The sequence below is a fragment of the Scomber japonicus genome, chromosome 10, assembly GCF_027409825.1.
Source record: "Scomber japonicus isolate fScoJap1 chromosome 10, fScoJap1.pri, whole genome shotgun sequence".
In the NCBI taxonomy this organism is placed as follows: Eukaryota; Metazoa; Chordata; class Actinopteri; order Scombriformes; family Scombridae; genus Scomber; species Scomber japonicus.
This window is the reverse complement of record NC_070587.1, coordinates 26,516,570-26,536,800: the sequence shown is the minus strand read 5'-3', so window position 1 is coordinate 26,536,800 and position 20,231 is coordinate 26,516,570. Positions and strand designations below refer to the sequence as shown.

The 20,231-nt window shown below is 41.1% G+C and overlaps 1 protein-coding gene across 3 annotated transcripts in view; it reads right to left on the bottom strand.

Annotated features, from left to right (window-relative positions):
* Positions 1-20,231, bottom strand: part of grik2 (glutamate receptor, ionotropic, kainate 2) — a 322,030-nt gene that overhangs the window by 74,100 nt on the left and 227,699 nt on the right. For all 3 annotated transcript variants that reach the window (XM_053326627.1, XM_053326625.1, XM_053326626.1), the window contains exon 10: positions 3,475-3,681. In XM_053326627.1, coding sequence (XP_053182602.1) covers positions 3,475-3,681 — 207 coding nt within the window. The remainder of the gene's footprint in view (positions 1-3,474; positions 3,682-20,231) is intronic.

The window sequence follows — 20,231 nt, the reverse complement described above, 5'->3', positions numbered from 1 at the left end:
ATTGGCAGCACTATTCCAGAAACTTGCATCTAGTATGACTTCTTGAGCTAATGTAGTTCCAAGAACTGATTGAAAACAGGGCACATAACAGTGAAGACAAAAGCAGAGCCCATCACAATAACTACATGCTACATTTTTGAGCTTCGGAAACCAAAGAGGCTTCCAGCTACACTACAGTTGGCTCATTGTTGGTTGATACGTTGGCTACGCAATAAAATGACTGTCCAATCAGAGCAGAGTAAATGATGTATTTAACACAACATACTGTACACACACAGCTGCAGATAGTGTGAATGTACTGCTACGGTTTTATGTTGCTACAGTGTAAAAAGCTTTACGAACACAATGTGTTACCACTCTGTACATATGTACCAGTTTGCACTTCACATTCTGATAAATAAACAACATTAACATGACATTTCTATTAGTTATTTATAATATTCCATAATCCTTTCTTTGGCAAGCACCACGGTCATGCTTATGTGTGAAACCTGTGCTTTTGAGATATAGAGGAGGGATGTACACAGCCTGCCGGGGAAAGCCATGTTACCATATCTGAGGTGAAAAGCGTGTTGACAGTTAATAAATCTCAGGCTGCATTGTGACTATAAATGCTAAACATTCACAGCAAGGTCAAGTGCTTCATTTTTCAAAGATACATCCTTTTTGTCTTATGAAGGTTGCCATACATCACTTGAGGATGAAGTGACTGAGCTCACTGCTCACAGCTGTAGTACATGAAAAGTCTCTGATATCATGCCTCTCTGAATCTATGCAAACTACCATGATGCAGCCCTGCACAGCACAGAGGAAACGCTAACTCAAGCCATGGCTGCTTTTCAGTGGAATACATCAGAATGTGTTTACTCCGCTTTGAGCATTACACAGAGCAGAGATAATTTTGTTAAATTCCTTTGACAGGACGTTTCCAACTTGTTCGGCTCAATTTAACGTTTCCTCCTCAACTGAACTTCTCCTCTGTGAGTCCACACTCCCCTCTCTTCTGAGGGCCTGTCTGCTGCAATCACCATCTGTCTAAGTCAAGCCTGGACCCTGCGCACAGAAATGGGGCAAACCCACACTAAACATAATCTCACAGGGGATTGGGCCCTTCACCCATGAAAAGACCGGACTATCTGTCACAACGGCCAATCCCTGCACTGATCAAGAGCAGAAGCAGGAGACGAGTGTGCAGAGTTAAGGGAGACTTGACCCCTCGTGGGTGCTGCTTCTAATGGGGTCAGATATTGACTTTAGGCCATGCTGGTCTGCCATTTTTTCTGCCTGTGCAGTTTATCCTAACTGGGACTTTGTCGAGCGTAATGATCTACAATGTGAGCAGATTGTGTGAGCTTGTGTGTGTGTTTTAATAAGCTCTGTAGGGGAAACAACTCATGACAGAATCTATGCTTCTCCTCGCATCACTGTACTCTCAAATAGTGCTAGTTGTTACCTCTCTCTTCTCTCTGCTTCATCTTCTTCGCCTCCTAATGTGTCTCAGTGTAAAGCATCTGTGGATTGCATCTTATTCTTGGTCATTTCCCAGCAAACAAATGTGGATAGCTTTATAGAGTTTTAGTTTCCGTCTTTAATCTGTACTATGCATCTGTTTCTGTTGCTTTGATGCTTTCATTTCCCTGCAAGGAATCAATAAAATATATTTTTCTGTCTTTGAATGGTTTGTTTGGTCAGTCTAAAACACATAACCCAGCCAGCATGTCCATGTGGGCCCCGCATGGGTTAGATGTGGGCTATGTGGGTACTATATGGGCTTGAACTGGGCAAATTGTGTGGGTCCCACATGGTCTCAGTAACACAGGCCCCGCATGGGCTGACTCTATGAGCCCTATAAAGGATGTAAGTGAGCTAAGCAGGCATGCCCATAAACAGGGCAAACTGTATGGGCCCCATATTGTTTCAGAAACATGGGCCCCACATGTGAAACCCATGTGGGCTGGCTAAATGGGCCCCATTTAACGTCCATTCTGATCCCACTTAAACCCCAAACATATGAGGCCCACATGGATCTCACCCGGGAGGGCCCCACTTGAAACCCAGTCAGAACCCACTTGAAGCCCATATGGGCAAACACATGTGGGGTCACTATGGAGACTGTGGATAAACCCACTTGGGACCCATATTTGCAGCCCAAATGTAACCCTTATGGGCCCACATGGACATGCTGGCTGGGATGTTTGGCATTTTACTTGTTAAATAACATCAACAATAATGAATTATCTTTGTCGATAGCTACTTTCTCTTGAGTAATTTATCGATTATTTGACTAATCAGAAAACTGTTTATGACCAATATTTGCTCTAATAAACACCAAAAAAACAGTTTTTCTCACCAATAGTTGACTATGTATCCTTTCCAAAAGTGCTGGATGCTTTTTATCATTTTTGCTACTCTGCTTTCTCACAGTGTTGTATGTTGAGTTATCATTTCTGTTTTATTTTTGTATTGCCGCCATCCCTACCAGTAATAACAATATTACACTCACTAAGTTAATTGCAGAGGTCTGGGAACACAGCGAAATATGCCAGAAAATGACAAGTTGTTCAGTAAACAAACTACAGTTCAGACAAACGTATTAGGAAATAAAGCAAACAGTGAAGCAGTCCATAAAACTGTCATTACTAGATTCCATTTTCTTGCAGTAAATCTACTCAACCAAGTATAACATACTTTACAGTTTTATACTAAACAGAAATGATGCACATCATGTGGCTACTGTTGGCAATAAAACTGCAACTTTCATTTTCTATTTCTAATCAAACTTAACACATGAAAGCAAAATGGGTTTCCACATAGTTAAAGGAGTAATATGTAACACTGATAGCAAGTGTTTAAAATGGCTACTGCAGTCTAAATTCTAAATAGTGGAGAGAGTTGTCTCCTCCTCCCCAGACTCAAACTAAATATATTACATATTTGTACTTCAATGTTTTTTAAAATACATTTCCGTAGCTATCTCTCGACAAATTGCAGTTTATTCATTTGTCTTGCACCTGTGAGCCATTTTTAGTTTCCATACTGATCTTTTCAAATATATTTAATTTTCTTACAATCACAAAGTGAATAGAATAGATACTGAAAACCTGCTTATTAGGCCGCGTTCACACTGCAAGCCAAAATCTGATTTTTAGCCAACTAGATTGGAACCAGATGGCTTTTATGAAGTCTGAACAGTCATAAATCACATGAGATTTTTGCAAACCAGATTGAAACCACCTTTGGGAGGTAGTTTCAAATCTCATTTGGACAGATGTGTCTGAGTCTGAACAGATCCAAACACTCAAATCAGATTTGACTGTCCGTGACGTCTCTCTACGTCTCTATGCTACGTCTCTAGAACAACTTGTCAACACTATGACATTTAGACTGAAGTTGTAATGATCCTTTAAGTATACATTGAATACCTTTGCTGAGATTACATTCATGCAGCATCCTTGATAACACTTAGAGACTCACGTGGTCCATTAGCTCCTTGACCATGCCATTCCACTGGCCCGTGTTCTCATCCTGGGCGCCGTATTTCCCATCTTCCACCAGGCGGATCTCGTAGGTGAAGCCCAGGATGTTGGCGAGCTCTCTCAGCAGGTCAATGCAGAAGCCCTCAAAGCGGTCGTTCCCGTACAGCGGCTTGTCAGACTTCTTGAACATCACGTATGGCTCCTCCTGTCAACATGAAATAGTGGAAGAGGGTTGAGTCTCTGTAGCGCTTGGCATCTTTTACCTACTGATAAGGCCTAATCTGAGACGGTGTCTGATGTAAGAGATAGGCTTTGGAGCCGTGAGAGCCCAAAGACACACTGGCTCAGCTGGTAAAGCATGTGTAAAGCTGTTGTGTTACTGTGTATGTGTGTGTCAGTGTGTGTGCCTTGCTAGAATTCCCTATTCTGTGATGCGAGGTAGGATGGGTGCAAAGTGTGGCATGACCATAATAAGAGATAATCCCTCATATCAATGACTCTGTGCTCCTCTCAGGCACAGCAGGCTGGCTTTGGGCCCAGGCCCAGCTTTCAGGACACCGCACCGCTTTGTCAATAAGATAAGAGATGCTGATAGACGGACACAAAAAGAGAGAGCAAGAGCCGGCACATCCCCTCTGTTCACACAAACAGCTGGGGAGATTACTAATGTCTTCTTTCATACTGCTTCCTTTCTGCCTCCCGCCTACCAAGCGTCTCCTCCGCCACATCCTTCTCCTCTCTTCCCTCCTCATTTCCTCCTCTTCTTCCCTTCTACCTCTGCTACCATGCACCATCTGTCTTTGTTAAGACTTATACGCTCGTTCTCGTCGCGTGTCCCTCATTTCTATGTCTCCCTTGTCTCTCTCAAGACAAATAAATCCTACAATTATATTGTCAAGCAGGTGTTGTTTATCGTATAACTGTGTGTGCCATTGCTGAAAATGAATAAATAAATAAATAATTAAAGATGGCTAACAGCTTTGGCACATTCCATTGGCTGGAGTTTCAACAGTATGCGGGTCGTAATATGTTTGTATGATGAAACAAATGTTCTTTCTTTTCACTAGTAGTGGCACGCCAAACAGCCTGTTCTTCTATCAGAAGTGGGCCTTGTCATGTTGATAATAGACAGATGTTGAGGAATTACTTCAATACACAGTACTAGTAGTAATATATTTAAAAAAATGTGTATTTATATATATATATAATTTTTATATATATACATACACACACACATATATATATATACACACACATACATATATTCCTCATACTGAAAAAAAACATGCAAAATCCATGTATCATGTGTAATATCTATATTCAAAAAATCACATATACTTAGGAGAGCAATGTAAAATGCAGTTCCATATAATAATTTGGCATTTTCATGTGATCTGTTCCATTTGACATGTAACAACATTATATACATATGGCTAAATGTCTGAAGAAGTGTGCCACTGCTGTTTTCACATTTAAATGCTATGGATGTGGATGTAAAAATTTTAATATGTAATATAAACAAGTAAAATGCATACATGGTAAAAAAAAAAAAAAGTGTGATTTCATCCTGACCATTACCATTCCTACAAAATTACATTTTGCTTGTAAAAATATTACATATGTGAAAGTCATATGGAGATGTAAATGTATCTCATAAAATACTGTTTTATATGGGATGTTACATGTTCATCCATCATTTATGTTTTTACATTAAACTGAATATTTGAAAACCAAGTGTCTACCATGTCAGTTATGATATGTCAGAAGCTGTGTGACTGTATATGATGTATATATGATGACTTATAATGTTGTGGTGCAATAAGCACATGCATAACATGTTTTTTGGTTTAATTTGACAATGAGGAAGCTACATGTTCCCTTATCATGTGACTTTATCACATGCAAAACATTGTATCACATATAATACATAGAGTTTATTTCCTTAAAAAAAAGCATGTGATGCAATTTATCACAGGTCAAATCCTCTTAAGGTGATTCCATGTAAATGTTTGTCCCTTACAATAACACACATTTGACATTAGTGTTTTTACATTTGAAATATTACCCATCATATGTACAATATTATTTTAATGATGTTTACAAAACCAGCATTACAGCAGGATAGTAGTTAGCATTAGTAGCTTTAGCCCCACTTTAACCACAGCAGTGCCATCAATGTGATCAGTGCTGACACAGCTCAGAACACTACATGTTATATCTACTGTCACTCATGTTCTGCTACATTATACCTCAGCAGCTGCAGGACTACAAGGATACTGATGTAATCTTGATGAAAGAGCAGAAAGCACTATCCACATACAGATCAATACCACAGTGTCATGACATACAGTATGTACAACCCCCCGCCCACACACACACACACACACACACACACACACACACACACACACACACACACACACACACACACACACACACACACACACACACACACACACACACACACACACAGACACACACACACACACACACACACACACATTTATTCAGGTCACTTTCCTGGAGACTTACCCAAACCCTTACCTTAACCTTTACATAACCCTAATTTTGACCACTAACTAAAAAACATAACCTTTTTACCAATTGGGAGCATGGTTTGTGGTCCCCAATTGGATGAGCCGTCCCCAATTAACTGGTCTCCAATACAGTATGTCCCTGTCCCCCCAACTCTAAACGTGACCATAAGTTAATTATACCTGTGACTTCCCTGGTATTGGAAAACAATGCCAATGGACATACATAGGATGGCAGGCCTGTTGGCAATACAAATGAACACACAAACACACACACACACACATACACGTGCACACACATACAGCTGTGACATAAATACAATGGGCGTACTGTGTTGACACTACACATTTGCCTTTTGTTTTATTGTTGTTTGTTTGTCTTTTTCATTCACATTCATTGCATCAACTACTACTCCTCCAAAGTGAGAGCATTCTCTCCATCACCATGGTAACTAGAAACAGCTTCAGTGGTGATAAGTGTATGGGTTTTTAACACATACGTACCTTACTAGAGAGTAGTATAACATTGACAAAGGAACCACACTCCCTGATCATTTCAATATTAGAGTCTATGAAGAAGGACAGACTTCTTGTCTCTTCAATATCAAATATGCTATTATAACTCAGGGTTGTGTATCATTCACTACATCTACCATTGTGCTCTTATCTTTTCAAGTCAAACTCATTACTGAAATGTAAATGGTTACAATATAAATTGGAAGCTAACACACAAACCCACTGTAGTGCTAAAGCTACAGAGTTATCACAGAAAGACTGCAGGACCTTGATTGGTCAGCTTGGTGCTGCTTGTGAATTCCCCTACATATTTGTGGTGGAGATTGTTGAATGTGAAGAAAACATTGAACAAGCTTAAGATTAACTCAGTTCTTTTTTTCAGTAAGACACATCTTAAAAACTCAATACAGTCAGTGTTTTCTATCACAGTGAATGAAAGAACCAAGACACAGCAGATATATGGCTGTCGCGTCCTGGATGTTACTCCAGTTCTTTAAAGACACTTTCCACACATGTACTAAGACGTGTAAAGATACTTAGGTTGGAACAATAATGTGTGTTTATGGTTTTTCTGTAACAAAGTAAAATTACCACCTTAAAATCCTTAAAATGATCGATATTTCTCTCCCTCATTAAAAATTCCAGATTCTATAAATACTCCAGTGTATTGATGGAGGTGTGCAGCAGTGCAGCAGTATATGTGGCTCTCAGTGTTAGGGACTATTCCTTTAAAGTGATAACATGATCAGTGCAGCTAAGCCAAGCAGGTACATCCCAACCGAACTTGTGAACATGATCAACAACTGTTCATCTCACTTCCACCAAAGTTTAGAGCGGCGCTCAGCTGACTGAAGCTCTGAGGACACAATGTCCTGCAGCAGCACACTGCTGGATCACACTAGAGGAAGCACAAGCTCTGTTAGCCAAGCTACAAGCTACAAGCTAATCTTTCTCTTTGTGGAGAACATAATGGATCTGATCTGACTGATGGAAACTTAACTAAACAGTAATATGCCAGACTGAGAATGGAATCAGCTGCTGGAGAAAACCTGAAGACTTAAGACTCTGCATATAATCATCTTTAATAATAAATGACTGATGGAGGAAATCCTGCCTGACTGAATCTAGGTTTTTGAGACTGTCCTTGGTACACTGCAGCTTCAAAGTAGAAATGCTCAGCCATGGCATTGCCTACTTATTTGTCTCCTGATATGTCTTATAGCCCTCCACCCATCCCCTATTAGTAGAGAGAGTACAGGGGCAGATCAGTTTAGTTGATGTTAGTCTAGTCTGTCTGACTCACTGATCCTTTGTCTGTCGATGTGCAAGTTAGAGATTATGGACCATGGCTCTGAAATAAAAGTAGCCTATGCTGTGTATTGATAAATCCATGGCACTGTCCGTGGTGCTGAAGTTGCAGACATATTTCTAATTGCACTTGTTTTCTCTCAGTCCCACCCTTCTGTCAAGTTCATCTTGGATCTTTAATATTAGTAATATCTGTGCTACTGAAAATACAACACCAGGAGTTTTTACTACAGATGGATGGAGTAAGTTGGGAGTGAAGCAGGTCAGGAAATGAACCTGCACTGACAACACCAATTCAATGTAAAGTTTATACCATCCAAACTACGTTGTGTTATTAAAATGCTTAATGTCCACATTCAGAAATAGGCCTACACAAAATATCTATTTAGCCTAACATACTTACTTGGAACCTACATAGCCTCAGCTGTTAGTCTGCCCCTAATCAAGTTTGAGTTGATATTCCTCTTGACTTCTGAAACAGCAGAGGTTTTGGATTAAGCCAAATGAATGTAAGAGGCTTGGTACCACATTTGGACTCCATTATAATCTTGGTCCAACAAACCAATCCAGGTATATTAATACAACAGAAACCTGGCTGACACTTAACAATTACAATACATAATGGGTGGACTGAACCATAAGTGATGTGCTAATCAAATCCTTGATAATGTTAAGGTTGAGGAACGTAGCAAGGGCTCAAAGCTCAAAGTCCTCTATGGATTAGCAGATCTTTAGACAATTCAGAAACAAGTGTGTCAGGGCAATTAGAAATGCTTACTCAGGCTATTCTGTTGATATCCTCTCTGATTATAATGGGAATCCAGCAAAATTCCAGAAAATATGTAAGTCACTAAATCCTGGTCATGCTTACTCCCTACCCAAGCACCTTCATCTAGATTATGTCCTTATTTCAGGAAAAGAACAAATCTGTCATATTTTTAATAGTCACTGTATTACTTATGGTAACCTGTTTTAACATCATGTTCTGACAAATGACAGATAACTGAAACTAGTTTCAGTTATCTCACAAGTAGAACTCAAGTCAAAGTTGCAGACGGTCATCAAGCTGGTTTCCTTAAAGTTACACAAGGAGTGCCACATGGCTCAATACTGGGTCCTATTGTGTTCACATTGTACATTATTGATCTAGGTTCTTTAGTGATAGCTCTATTCATGACCATGTTGACAACAAATTCATTGACACACTGGCACCCTCTATTAACAAAGCATTGTCTAATTTATAGGCTGATTCTGTGACTATTCAAAAAGCCCTGATTCAACCTAAACTTTTCCTAATCCAGATAAGAGTAATTCCATGCTCTTTGCTCAGATGAAAAATCCATTAAGTAGTACTATGAGAACAATATTTAGAGCTCAAATAAAACAGAAGTCATATGTTATAAGTACCATCCCAGTTTAAATTGGGTTTGTTGTATAGAAATAAGCAGTGCCTGGCTTTAAGAAGCAGGTTTCAGATTCTTTTATCAGTGTTTTACTCTGCTGATGTAATTTACATGCATGCCTCTGCCTATTACCTCAAACCCCTTGATGCTGTGTATGGCACTTCTCTTAGATTTACTACAGGTGACAGTTTTAGAGCCCATCATTGTATCCTGTCTGAGGAAGTGGGATGGACATCACTTACCACTTGAAGGGAACAACGCTGTCTTATTTTTATTTATAAAGCCGCCTTAAATAAGCTACTATTTTATTTTTCATGAACATTAACTGGGGAAAAAATGCATTAACCTATTATGCTTCTCATGGATAGACTACGCTTTAAGACTCCCATAAATTAGACACATTGTTATCCTTAGAACATTTTTAAATTCGGTTGGATGATGTTTCATATAATGAATGCTCTGATGTTTTTTCCAAATGTGTCTTTTATCCCTCTATAATGTACTTAATATAACTTTTTATTATTATTGTTTGTTCTTTTGTACTTTATAAGTCATAGTCTTCTATCTGTCTATCTATCTATCTATCTATCTATCTATCTATCTAATTTTTCCCTCAGCCTCTTTAAATTAGAAGTCAATTCTTCTCTTTATTATGTGGCTATTTTCTCTCTGCCTCTGTTTGCTGCCATGTGAACTAGCAGAACAACTGTTATCTAGCATGTCGAGCACAGAGAAGCTATTGTCAGCCCATTAGCAGCTTATGACCTCTCACCTCCTGTCAGCTGTGAAAGACTGTAATTATCATAAACAATTGCTGGGCACATTAACAAAGAACATCTCTGTCTGTAACAAGCAGCAGAGCAGCAATACCTGTGATTCTCTCTGGACATTATGGAGCTGTGAAAACTGGAAATGGTGCACAGAAAGGTTTTAATATGTTTTTTTTTTTTCTCGGATAAGACATTAGAGAAATGTTGCTTTCCAGTCTTTACACATTTCATGAAGAAGTCACAGCTTTTACACATCATTTAGGAGGTAATGGCAGAGCAGAGGAAGGCTGGTAATATGCTTTCTGTTGTACTGACCCAAATCAGAATATGAGCTACAAAGTCTCCTCTGCTGCAATCATTGAAATTCTGTGATAAATCATGCAATTTGTTTATTCTGGTTTGATTTAGACCAACATTGACCCAATGGAGATTTAGACATTTCTGTTTTGTTTTTTTATGAATTACAGCTTCAAAAGAGACGCCAGCTACTATTCACATGCTTTAATCCCAATTAATCATATCAACCCAGACACACTGAACTACTAATCTGACACATGAGCACATTACCCAATAAGATTATGTGTACAGTACATGTTGCTGATGCACTGTGGGGTTCAGAGGGAACATGGTAAATAAAACAGTGACTCAAAGATTTTAAATAGATTTTTTTAAAAGCTTTTTTATCTCAGCTTTTTTATCTTATTAGCTTTCCATGGCTTTTAAATGTATCAACAGATGGAGTGTGCTCGGATGTAATGGAGATGTATGCTTGTATTAAAGTCTGTGTAAAGTAAGAATAAATATGTGTTCTGAGTTTGACATACCACAGAAAAGTGTGTTGTTAACCACCCTGCCAAATTTGAATGATTAAAAAAATCGCTCTGCTACCAAACGCTGTGGGAGTGCCCTAGTTCGCTGAAGCCCCGCCCCCTACCAAGTGTCACCTGTCAATCAAAGTCACCACCTCTACCAGAAACATGGATGCTACGTTTGAGAGCTTTCTGCTGCTAGCTCAGCGGCTAGCTCAGCTAAGTGGCTAACTGTAGACTGTAGTAGTAGTAGTGTGTGCTGAATGTATTTCTACCTCTACAGCAGCAGGGGCGGGTTTATGCTAATCAGACCCGCCCACTAAATCCTGAACACAGAAATGTTGAAACACAGTTTGTGAAGCCTAGCTCCACAATTCAAATCTAAATGGTTGAAATGCTTTTTACACCTTTTTTAGAAATACATTTATGACCTATTTAATGTGTTTAGAAGAAAATGTCTGAATTCACTTTACACAGTCTTTAACAGTTTGTTAACTGACACAGGTAAATCCACGGAGGAAGACTATAAGGATAGAAGTAACAGGACCTTAAGTAGATTTTTTAAGGTTAAGAATGAAGCTACACTCTCATACTTTTTACCTCCAAGAACTTGATGATGACTTTTATTATATTTAAGTATTTATATAGTTATAGTAGCAATCACATGCTATAACTATTTCACAGTTTTTCATCTTGTAATAAAAGATACACCACCTGATTTTGTTAGAACACAGTAGTGCCCCCCCACTATATTCAATTCCATTTTTGATTTTCATTTGATTGTTTCTGTTTTTCATACAGCCTAACCAAACTGTGTTGTAACACAATCCCAGTTTATTTGTGATTCGTATAGTCTCTTTTCAGTTTTTATATTGCTCTCTTTTATTGTATAATTTAGTCAAATGATCTATTATCAGCAGTTGAAGCTGTCGTGTTGTAAGTGAACAAAGTCTGTCTGCTAGTGAAGACCAGAAGCTGACCAAACTCCAGGAAATATCAACTATAATATTAAAACTGCAAGCAGTGATGAACGGGCCCTCGCGCCCCCATGCACCGCCCCGTACTCGCATGTCGGTGCGTGCTGCAGTCACAAGGTAGACACAGCGGGCACGTAGACGTCTTGGCACCTGGGCTTGTAATGAATGTTGTGTGATGGGGCTAAGTCACATTGCATGTGTCCACTAGGTGGTGCTAGAGATCACCCACCAATTACATGTCATGTTGCAGTGTGTGATGTGGAGAACACATCCTGTAAATTTCATATAAATCGGATAATGTTTGTCATATGAGGCTGACTTCCTGTGTCCAGTAGGTGGCGCTGTGTATTTGACACAGTATTAATGCATAGATGTGTTCAGGTCGGGACCCTCTACATGCATGATGAATTTGGTGTAGACAGGACAATGTCTGTAGGAGTTATAAGGACTTCCTGCCTCATGGCGAAGCATTGAAATTGTCCGCACAGCCACGCCCAACAGGAAGAAGTCATAAAAAAGATTTTGATAACTGGCGCTATGTCTTAGCTAAGTCAATTTCAGGTGAAAATACTTAAGATTATGAGAGTAATTAGTGAAAGAATGAAGCAAGTGACTTCCTGTTGCCAGTAGGGGGCGCTATGACTGTCACTAAATATGAGACTGTACATCTGTTCAGACGGGGACACTGTACAAGCATATTAAATTTGGAAAAGCTCAGACCATGTGGAGTCAAGTTATGAGGGTTTGAAATTTCATGGCGAAGCATCGAAATTCGCTGCGTCACCACGGTAACCAGGAATGACGGGGGAAAAAGCTTTTGACAACTTTTCATCTCCAATGTCTCAAGATGACTCTGTGTGAATTTGAAGTAGATGGGATGAAATCCCTAGGACTAGTGCGTTCAAATATGAGGCCTGGAAATGACCAAAAAATTCACCAAAATAGAGCATTTTTCCTAAGATGGCCGACTTCCTGTTGGACTTAGGGTATGGGTCCAAATGGCGTTTTTGTGCGTCTGGAGATGATACATAAACCTACCGAATTTCATTCTTCTATGTCAATCGGGAAGGCTGAGGTTCAATTTTGAAATATTCAAGGGGGCGCTATTGAGCCATTTAGTCACGGCCATCCCATTGAAGTATATAGGATGTTTAATGACCCCACTCCAGACGTGTGTGTTGAGTTTCGTTACCGTGAAGGCATCCTTTGCCCCTGAAAACTGTAATCGTATTTCATGGCGTTGAATGCGTTGTCATGGCAACAGTATTTGATGATGGGTCACGAGTTGCAGAATGTAGCATCACCAAGGTCTTATATCTCAGCTGAGTCAATTTCAGGTGTAAATACTTAAGATTATGGGAGTAATTAGTGAAAGAATGAAGCAAGTGACTTCCTGTTGCCAGTAGGTGGCGCTATGACTGTCACTAAATATGAGACTGTACATGTGTTCAGACTGGGACACTGAACAAGCATATTAAATTTGGAAAAGCTCAGACCATGTGGAGTCAAGTTATGAGGGTTTGAATTTTCATGGCGAAGGATCGAAATTCGCCACGTCACCACGGCAACCAGGAATGACGAGGGAAAAAGCTTTTGATAACTTTTCATCTCCAATGTCTCAAGATGATCCTGTGTGAATTTGAAGTGGATGGGATGAAGATTATGGGAGTAATTAGTGAAAGAATGAAGCAATTGACTTCCTGTTGCCAGTAGGTGGCGCTATGACTGTCACTAAATATGAGACTGTACATGTGTTCAGACCAGGTTGTGAACAAGCATCTGAAATTTGGAAAAGCTCAGACCATGTGGAGTCAAGTTATGAGGGTTTGAATTTTCATGGCGAAGCATCGAAATTCGCCGCGTCACCACGGCAACCAGGAATGACGGGGGAAAAAGCTTTTGATAGCTTTTCATCTCCAATGTCTCAAGATGACTCTGTGTGAATTTGAAGTGGATGGGATGAAAACTCTAGGAGTAGTGCATTCAAATATGATGCCACAATTTGCATTAAAATCAATATTTCGATTCAAAATGGCCGACTTCCTGTTGGTGTTAGGGTATGTGTCCAAGAGACTTTTTGGTGCGTCTTGACATGTTGAACATGTGTACCAAGTTTCGTTTCTCTATGTCAATCTGTCACGAGGGGCTCGCTTTTATTGATTTTGTAGGGGGCGCTAGAGAGCCATTTTGTCACGCCCATTTGTGCAAACCATAAAATATCGAAATTTTCGCCTGGTCTGGCTTGCGTGCAAACTTTGGTGATTTTCGGGGCACGTTCAGGGGGGCAAAAAGGCCGTCGTCGTGCAAGAAAAAGAAAAATAATAATAATTAAAGCTGCAAGCAGCGATGATCGGGCCCAAGCCCCCCCACGCACCGCCCCGTACGCGCATGTCGGTGCGTGCTGCAGTTACACGGCAGTCACAGCGGGCACGTAGACGTCTCGGCACCCGGGCTCGTATTGAACGTTGTGTGATGGGGCTAAGTCATATCGCATGTGTCCACTAGGTGGCGCTAGAGATCACCCACCAATTATATGTCATGTTGCAGTGTGGGATGTGGAGAACACATCCTGTAAATTTCATGTAAATCGGATAATGTTTGTCATATGAGGCTGACTTCCTGTGTCCAGTAGGTGGCGCTGTGTATATTACACAGTATTGATGCATAGATGTGTTCAGGGCGGGACCCTGTACATGTGTGATCAATTTGGTGTAGGTGGGACAATGTCTATAGGAGTTATAAGGATTTCCTGCTTTATGGTTTGCACAGCCACGCCCAACAGGAAGAAGTCATAAAAAAGATTTTGATAACTGGCGTTATGTCTTAGCTGAGTCAATTTCAGGTGTAAATACTTAAGATTATGGGAGTAATTAGTGAAAGAATGAAGCAAGTGACTCTTGTTACCAGTAGGTGGCGCTATGACTGTCACTAATTATGAGACTGTACATGTGTTCAAACCAGGACGCTGAACAAGCATCTGAAATTTGGAAAAGCTCAGACCATGTGGAGTCAAGTTATGAGGGTTTGAAATTTCATGGCGAGACATCGAAAATCGCCACGTCATCACGGCAACCAGGAATGACGGATGGAAAAGCTTTTGATAACTTGTCATCTCCAATGTCTCAAGATGACTCTGTGTGAATTTGAAGTGGATGGGAAGAAAACTCTAGGACTAGTTCATTCAAATATGAGGCCTGGTAATGACCAAAAAACCAAAATATAGCATTTTTCCCAAGATGGCCGACTTCCTGTTGGACTTAGGGTATGGGTCCAAATGGTGTTTTTGTGCGTCTGGAGATGATACATAAACCTACCGAATTTCATTCTTCTATGTCAATCGGGAAGGCTGAGGTTCAATTTTGAAATATTCAAGGGGGCGCTATTGAGCCGTTTAGCCACGCCCATCCCATTGAAGTATATAGGATGTTAAATGAACCCACTCCAGACGTGTGTGTTGAGTTTCGTTACTGTGGAGGCATCCTTTGCCCCTGAAAACTGTAATCGTATTTTCATGGCGTTGAATGTGTTGTCATGGCAACGGTATTTGATGATGGGTCATGAGTTGCAGAATGTAGCATCACCAAGGTCTTATGTCTCAGCTGAGTTAATTTCAGGTATAAATACTTTAGATTATGGGAGTAATCAGTGAAAGACTGAAGCAAGTGACTTCCTGTTGCCAGTAGGTGGCGCTATGACTGTCACTAAATATGAGACTGTACATGTGTTCAGACCAGGACGCTGAACAAGCATATTAAATTTGGAAAAGCTCAGACCATGTGGAGTCAAGTTATGAGGGTTTGAAATTTCATGGCGAAGGATCGAATGGTGAAGGAAATCGTCGGCGCTGCCACGGCCAAACCGGATCCCTAATCAGAAAGTTTTTGATAACTTTTCATCTCCAATGTCTCAAGATGTTTCTGAGTGAATTTGAAGTCGGTCAGATTAAATCCCTAGGACGAGTTCGCTCAAATGCGATGCGTGGAAATCGCCGAAATCGCGGCAAAAACGCAGATTTGATACAAAATAGCCGATTTCCTGTAGGAGTGAGGGTATGGGTCCAAGAGACTTTTTTGTGCGTCTTGACACGGTACATATGTGTACCGAATTTCGTTTGTCTAGGACAATCTCAGGGGTGGGGCTCGCTTTTTTAAATTTTCTAGGGGGCGCTACAGAGCCATTTTGCCACGCCCATTTATGCAAACTAGAAAATATGAAATTTTTCGCCGGGCCGAACATGATTGCACATTTTGGTGACTTTTCGAGCACGTTCAGGGGGGTAAAAACGCGTTCGTTGTGGGAGATGAATAATAATAATAATTTTGACGATTACAATAGGGCCTTCGCACTGTAGTGCTTGGGCCCTAATAATTAAAACTGCAAGCAGTGATGAACGGGCCCTCGCGCTCCCATGCACCGCCTTGTACGCGCATGTCGGTGCATGCTGCAGTCACATGGCCGACACAGCGGGCACGTAGACGTCTTGGCACCTGGGCTCGTAATGAACACTCTGTGATGGGGCTAAGTCACATTGCATGTGTCCACTAGGTGGCGCTAGAGATCACCCACCAATAACATGTCATGTTGCAGTGTATGATGTGGAGAACACATCCTGTAAATTTCATGTAAATCGGATAATGTTTGTCATATGAGGCTGACTTCCTGTGTCCAGTAGGTGGCGCTGTGTATTTGACACAGTATTGATGCGTAGATGTGTTCAGGGCGGGACCCTCTGCATGCATGATGAATTTGGTGTAGATCAGACAATATCTGTAGGAGTTATAACGACTTCCTGCTTCATGACGAAGCATCGAAATTGTCCGCACAGCCACGCCCAACAGGAAGAAGTCATAAAAAAGATTTTGATAACTGGCGTTATGTCTTAGCTGATTCAATTTCAGGTGTAATTATTAAGATTATGGGAGTAATTAGTGAAAGAATGAAGCAAGTGACTTCCTGTTGCCAGTAGGGGGCGCTATGACTGTCACTAAATATGAGACTGTACATGTGTTCAGACCGGGACGCTGAACAAGCATATTAAATTTGGAAAAGCTCAGACCATGTGGAGTCAAGTTATGAGGGTTTGAATTTTCATGGCGAAGGATCGAAATTCGCCACGTCACCACGGCAACCAGGAAAGACGAGGGAAAAAGCTTTTGATAACTTTTCATCTCCAATGTCTCAAGATGATCCTGTGTGAATTTGAAGTGGATGGGATGAAGATTATGGGAGTAATTAGTGAAAGAATGAAGCAAGTGACTTCCTGTTGCCAGTAGGGGGCGCTATGACTGTCACTAAATACGAGACTGTACATGTGTTCAGAGCAGGACCCTGAACAGGCATCTGAAATTTGGAAAAGCTCAGACAATGTGGAGTCAAGTTATGAGGGTTTGAAATTTGATGGCGAAGCATCGAAATTCGCCACATCACCACGGCAACCAGGAATGACGGGGGGAAAAACCTTTTGATAACTTTTCATCTCCAATGTCTCAAGATGACTCTGTGTGAATTTGAAGTGGATGGGATGAAATCTCTAGGAGTAGTGCATTCAAATATGATGCCACAATTTGCATTAAAATCAATATTTTGATTCAAAATGGCCGACTTCCTGTTGGTGTTAGGGTATGTGTCCAAGAGACTTTTTGGTGCGTCTTGACATGTTGAACATGTGTACCAAGTTTCGTTTCTCTATGTCAATCTGTCACGAGGGGCTCGCTTTTATTGATTTTGTAGGGGGCGCTAGAGAGCCATTTTGTCACGCCCATTTGTGCAAACCATGAAATATCGAAATTTTCGCCGGGTCTGGCTTGCGTGCAAACTTTGGTGAGTATCGGGGCACGTTCAGGGGGGCAAAAAGGCCGTCGTCGTGCAAGAAAAAGAAAAATAATAATAATTAAAACTGCAAGCAGTGATGAACGGGCCCTCGCGCCCCCACGCATGTCGGGCTGCGGCTTGGTCGCAGAATGTAGCATCACCAAGGTCTTATGTCTCAGCTGAGTTAATTTCAGGTGTAAATACTTAAGATTATGGGAGTAATTAGTCAACGAATGAAGCAAGTGACTTCCTGTTGCCAGTAGGTGGCGCTATGACTGTCACGAAATATGAGACTGTACATGTGTTCAGACCAGGACGCTGAACAAGCATATTAAATTTAGGAAAGCTCAGACCATGTTGAGTCAAGTTATGAGGGTTTGAAATTTCATGGCGAAGCATCGAAATTCGCCGCGTCACCACGGCAACCAGGAATGACGGGCGAAAAAGCTTTTGATAGCTTTTCATCTCCAATGTCTGAAGATGACTCTGTGTGAATTTGAAGTGGATGGGATGAAATCTCTAGGACTAGTTCGCTCAAATATGATGCCACAATCGGCATGAAAATCAATACTTTGATTCAAAATGGCCGACTTCCTGTTGGAGTGACGTCATGGACACCTAGACGTTTTTTGTGCGTCTTGACATGATGAACATGTGTACCAAGTTTCGTTTCTCTATGTCAATCTGTGGCGAGGGGATGGATGTTTTTCATTTCTCAAGGGGGCGCTACAGAGCCATTTTGCCACGCCCATTTACAAAAAACGTAAAATATCAAAATTTTCGCCAAGGCTGGCTTGCTTTGGTGAATTTGAAAAAGCTCAGACCATGTGGAGTCAAGTTATGAGGGTTTGAAATTTCATGGCGAGGCATCGAAATTCGCCGCGTCACCACGGCAACCAGGAATGACAAGCGAAAAAGCTTTTGATAACTTTTCATCTCCAATGTGTCAAGATGATTCTCTGTGAATTTGAAGTGGATGGGATGAAATCCCTAGGACTAGTTCGCTCAAATATGTGGCCTTGAAATCATCAAAAAATTGACCAAAATTGAGCATTTTTCCAAGATGGCCGACTTCCTGTTGGACTTCGGGCATAGGTCCAAATGGCGTTTTTGTGCGTCTGGAGATGATACATAAACCTACCGAATTTCATTGTTCTATGTCAATCGGGAAGGCTGAGGTTCAATTTTGAAATATTCAAGGGGGCGCTATTGAGCCATTTAGTCACGCCCATCCCAATGAAGTACATAGGATGTTAAATGAACCCACTCCAGACGTGTGTGTTGAGTTTCGTTACCGTGGAGGCATCCTTTGCCTCTGAAAACTGTAATCGTATTTTCATGGCGTTGAATGCGTTGTCATGGCAACAGTATTTGATGATTGGTCATGAGTTGCAAAATGTAGCATCACCAAGGTCTTATGTCTCAGCTGAGTAAATTTGAGGTGGAAATACTTAAGATTATGGGAGTAATTAGTGAAAGAATGAAGCAAGTGACTTCCTGTTGCCAGTAGGTGGCGCTATGACTGTCACTAAATATGAGACTGTACATGTGTTCAGAGCAGGACCCTGAACAAGCATATTAAATTTGGAAAAGCTCAGACCATGTGGAGTCAAGTTATGAGGGTTTGAAATTTCATGGCGAAGGATCGAAATTCGCCGCGTCACCACGGCAACCAGGAATGATGTGGGAAAAAGCTTTTGATAACTTTTCATCTCCAATGTCTCAAGATGACTTTGTGTGAATTTGAAGTGGATGGGAAGAAAACTGTAGGAGTAGTGCGTTCAAATATGATGCCACAATTTGCATTAAAATCAATATTTAGATTCAATATGGCCGACTTCCTGTTGGAGTTAGGGTATGTGTCCAAGAGACTTTTTGGTGCGTCTTGACATGTTGAACATGTGTACCAAGTTTCGTTTCTCTATGTCAATCTGTCACGAGGGGCTCGCTTTTATTGATTTTGTAGGGGGCGCTAGAGAGCCATTTTGGCACGCCCATTTGTGCAAACCATAAAATATCGAAATTTTCGCCGGGTCTGGCTTGAATGCAAACTTTGGTGAGTTTCGGGGCACGTTCAGGGGGGCAAAAAGGCCGTCGTCGTGCAAGAAGAAGAAGAAGAATAATAATCATGGCAAAAACAATAGGGCTTCGCGCTGGTCAGCGCTCGGGCCCTAATAATCTTGACAGATACAATAGGGCTTCGCGCTGGTCAGCGCTCGGGCCCTAATTAAAACTGCAAGCAGTGATGAACGGGCCCTCGCGCCCCCATGCACCGCCCCGTACTCGCATGTCGGTGCGTGCTGCAGTCACACGGCAGACACAGCGGGCACGTAGACGTCTTGGCACCTGGGCTTGTAATGAATGTTGTGTGATGGGGCTAAGTCACATTGCATGTGTCCACTAGGTGGCGCTAGAGATCACCCACCAATTATATGTCATGTTGCAGTGTGTGATGTGGAGAACACATCCTGTAAATTTCATATAAATCGGATAATGTTTGTCATATGAGGCTTACTTCCTGTGTCCAGTAGGTGGCGCTGTGTATTTGACACAGTAGTGATGCATAGATGTGTTCAGGGCGGGACCCTCTACATGCATGATGAATTTGGTGTAGACAGGACAATGTC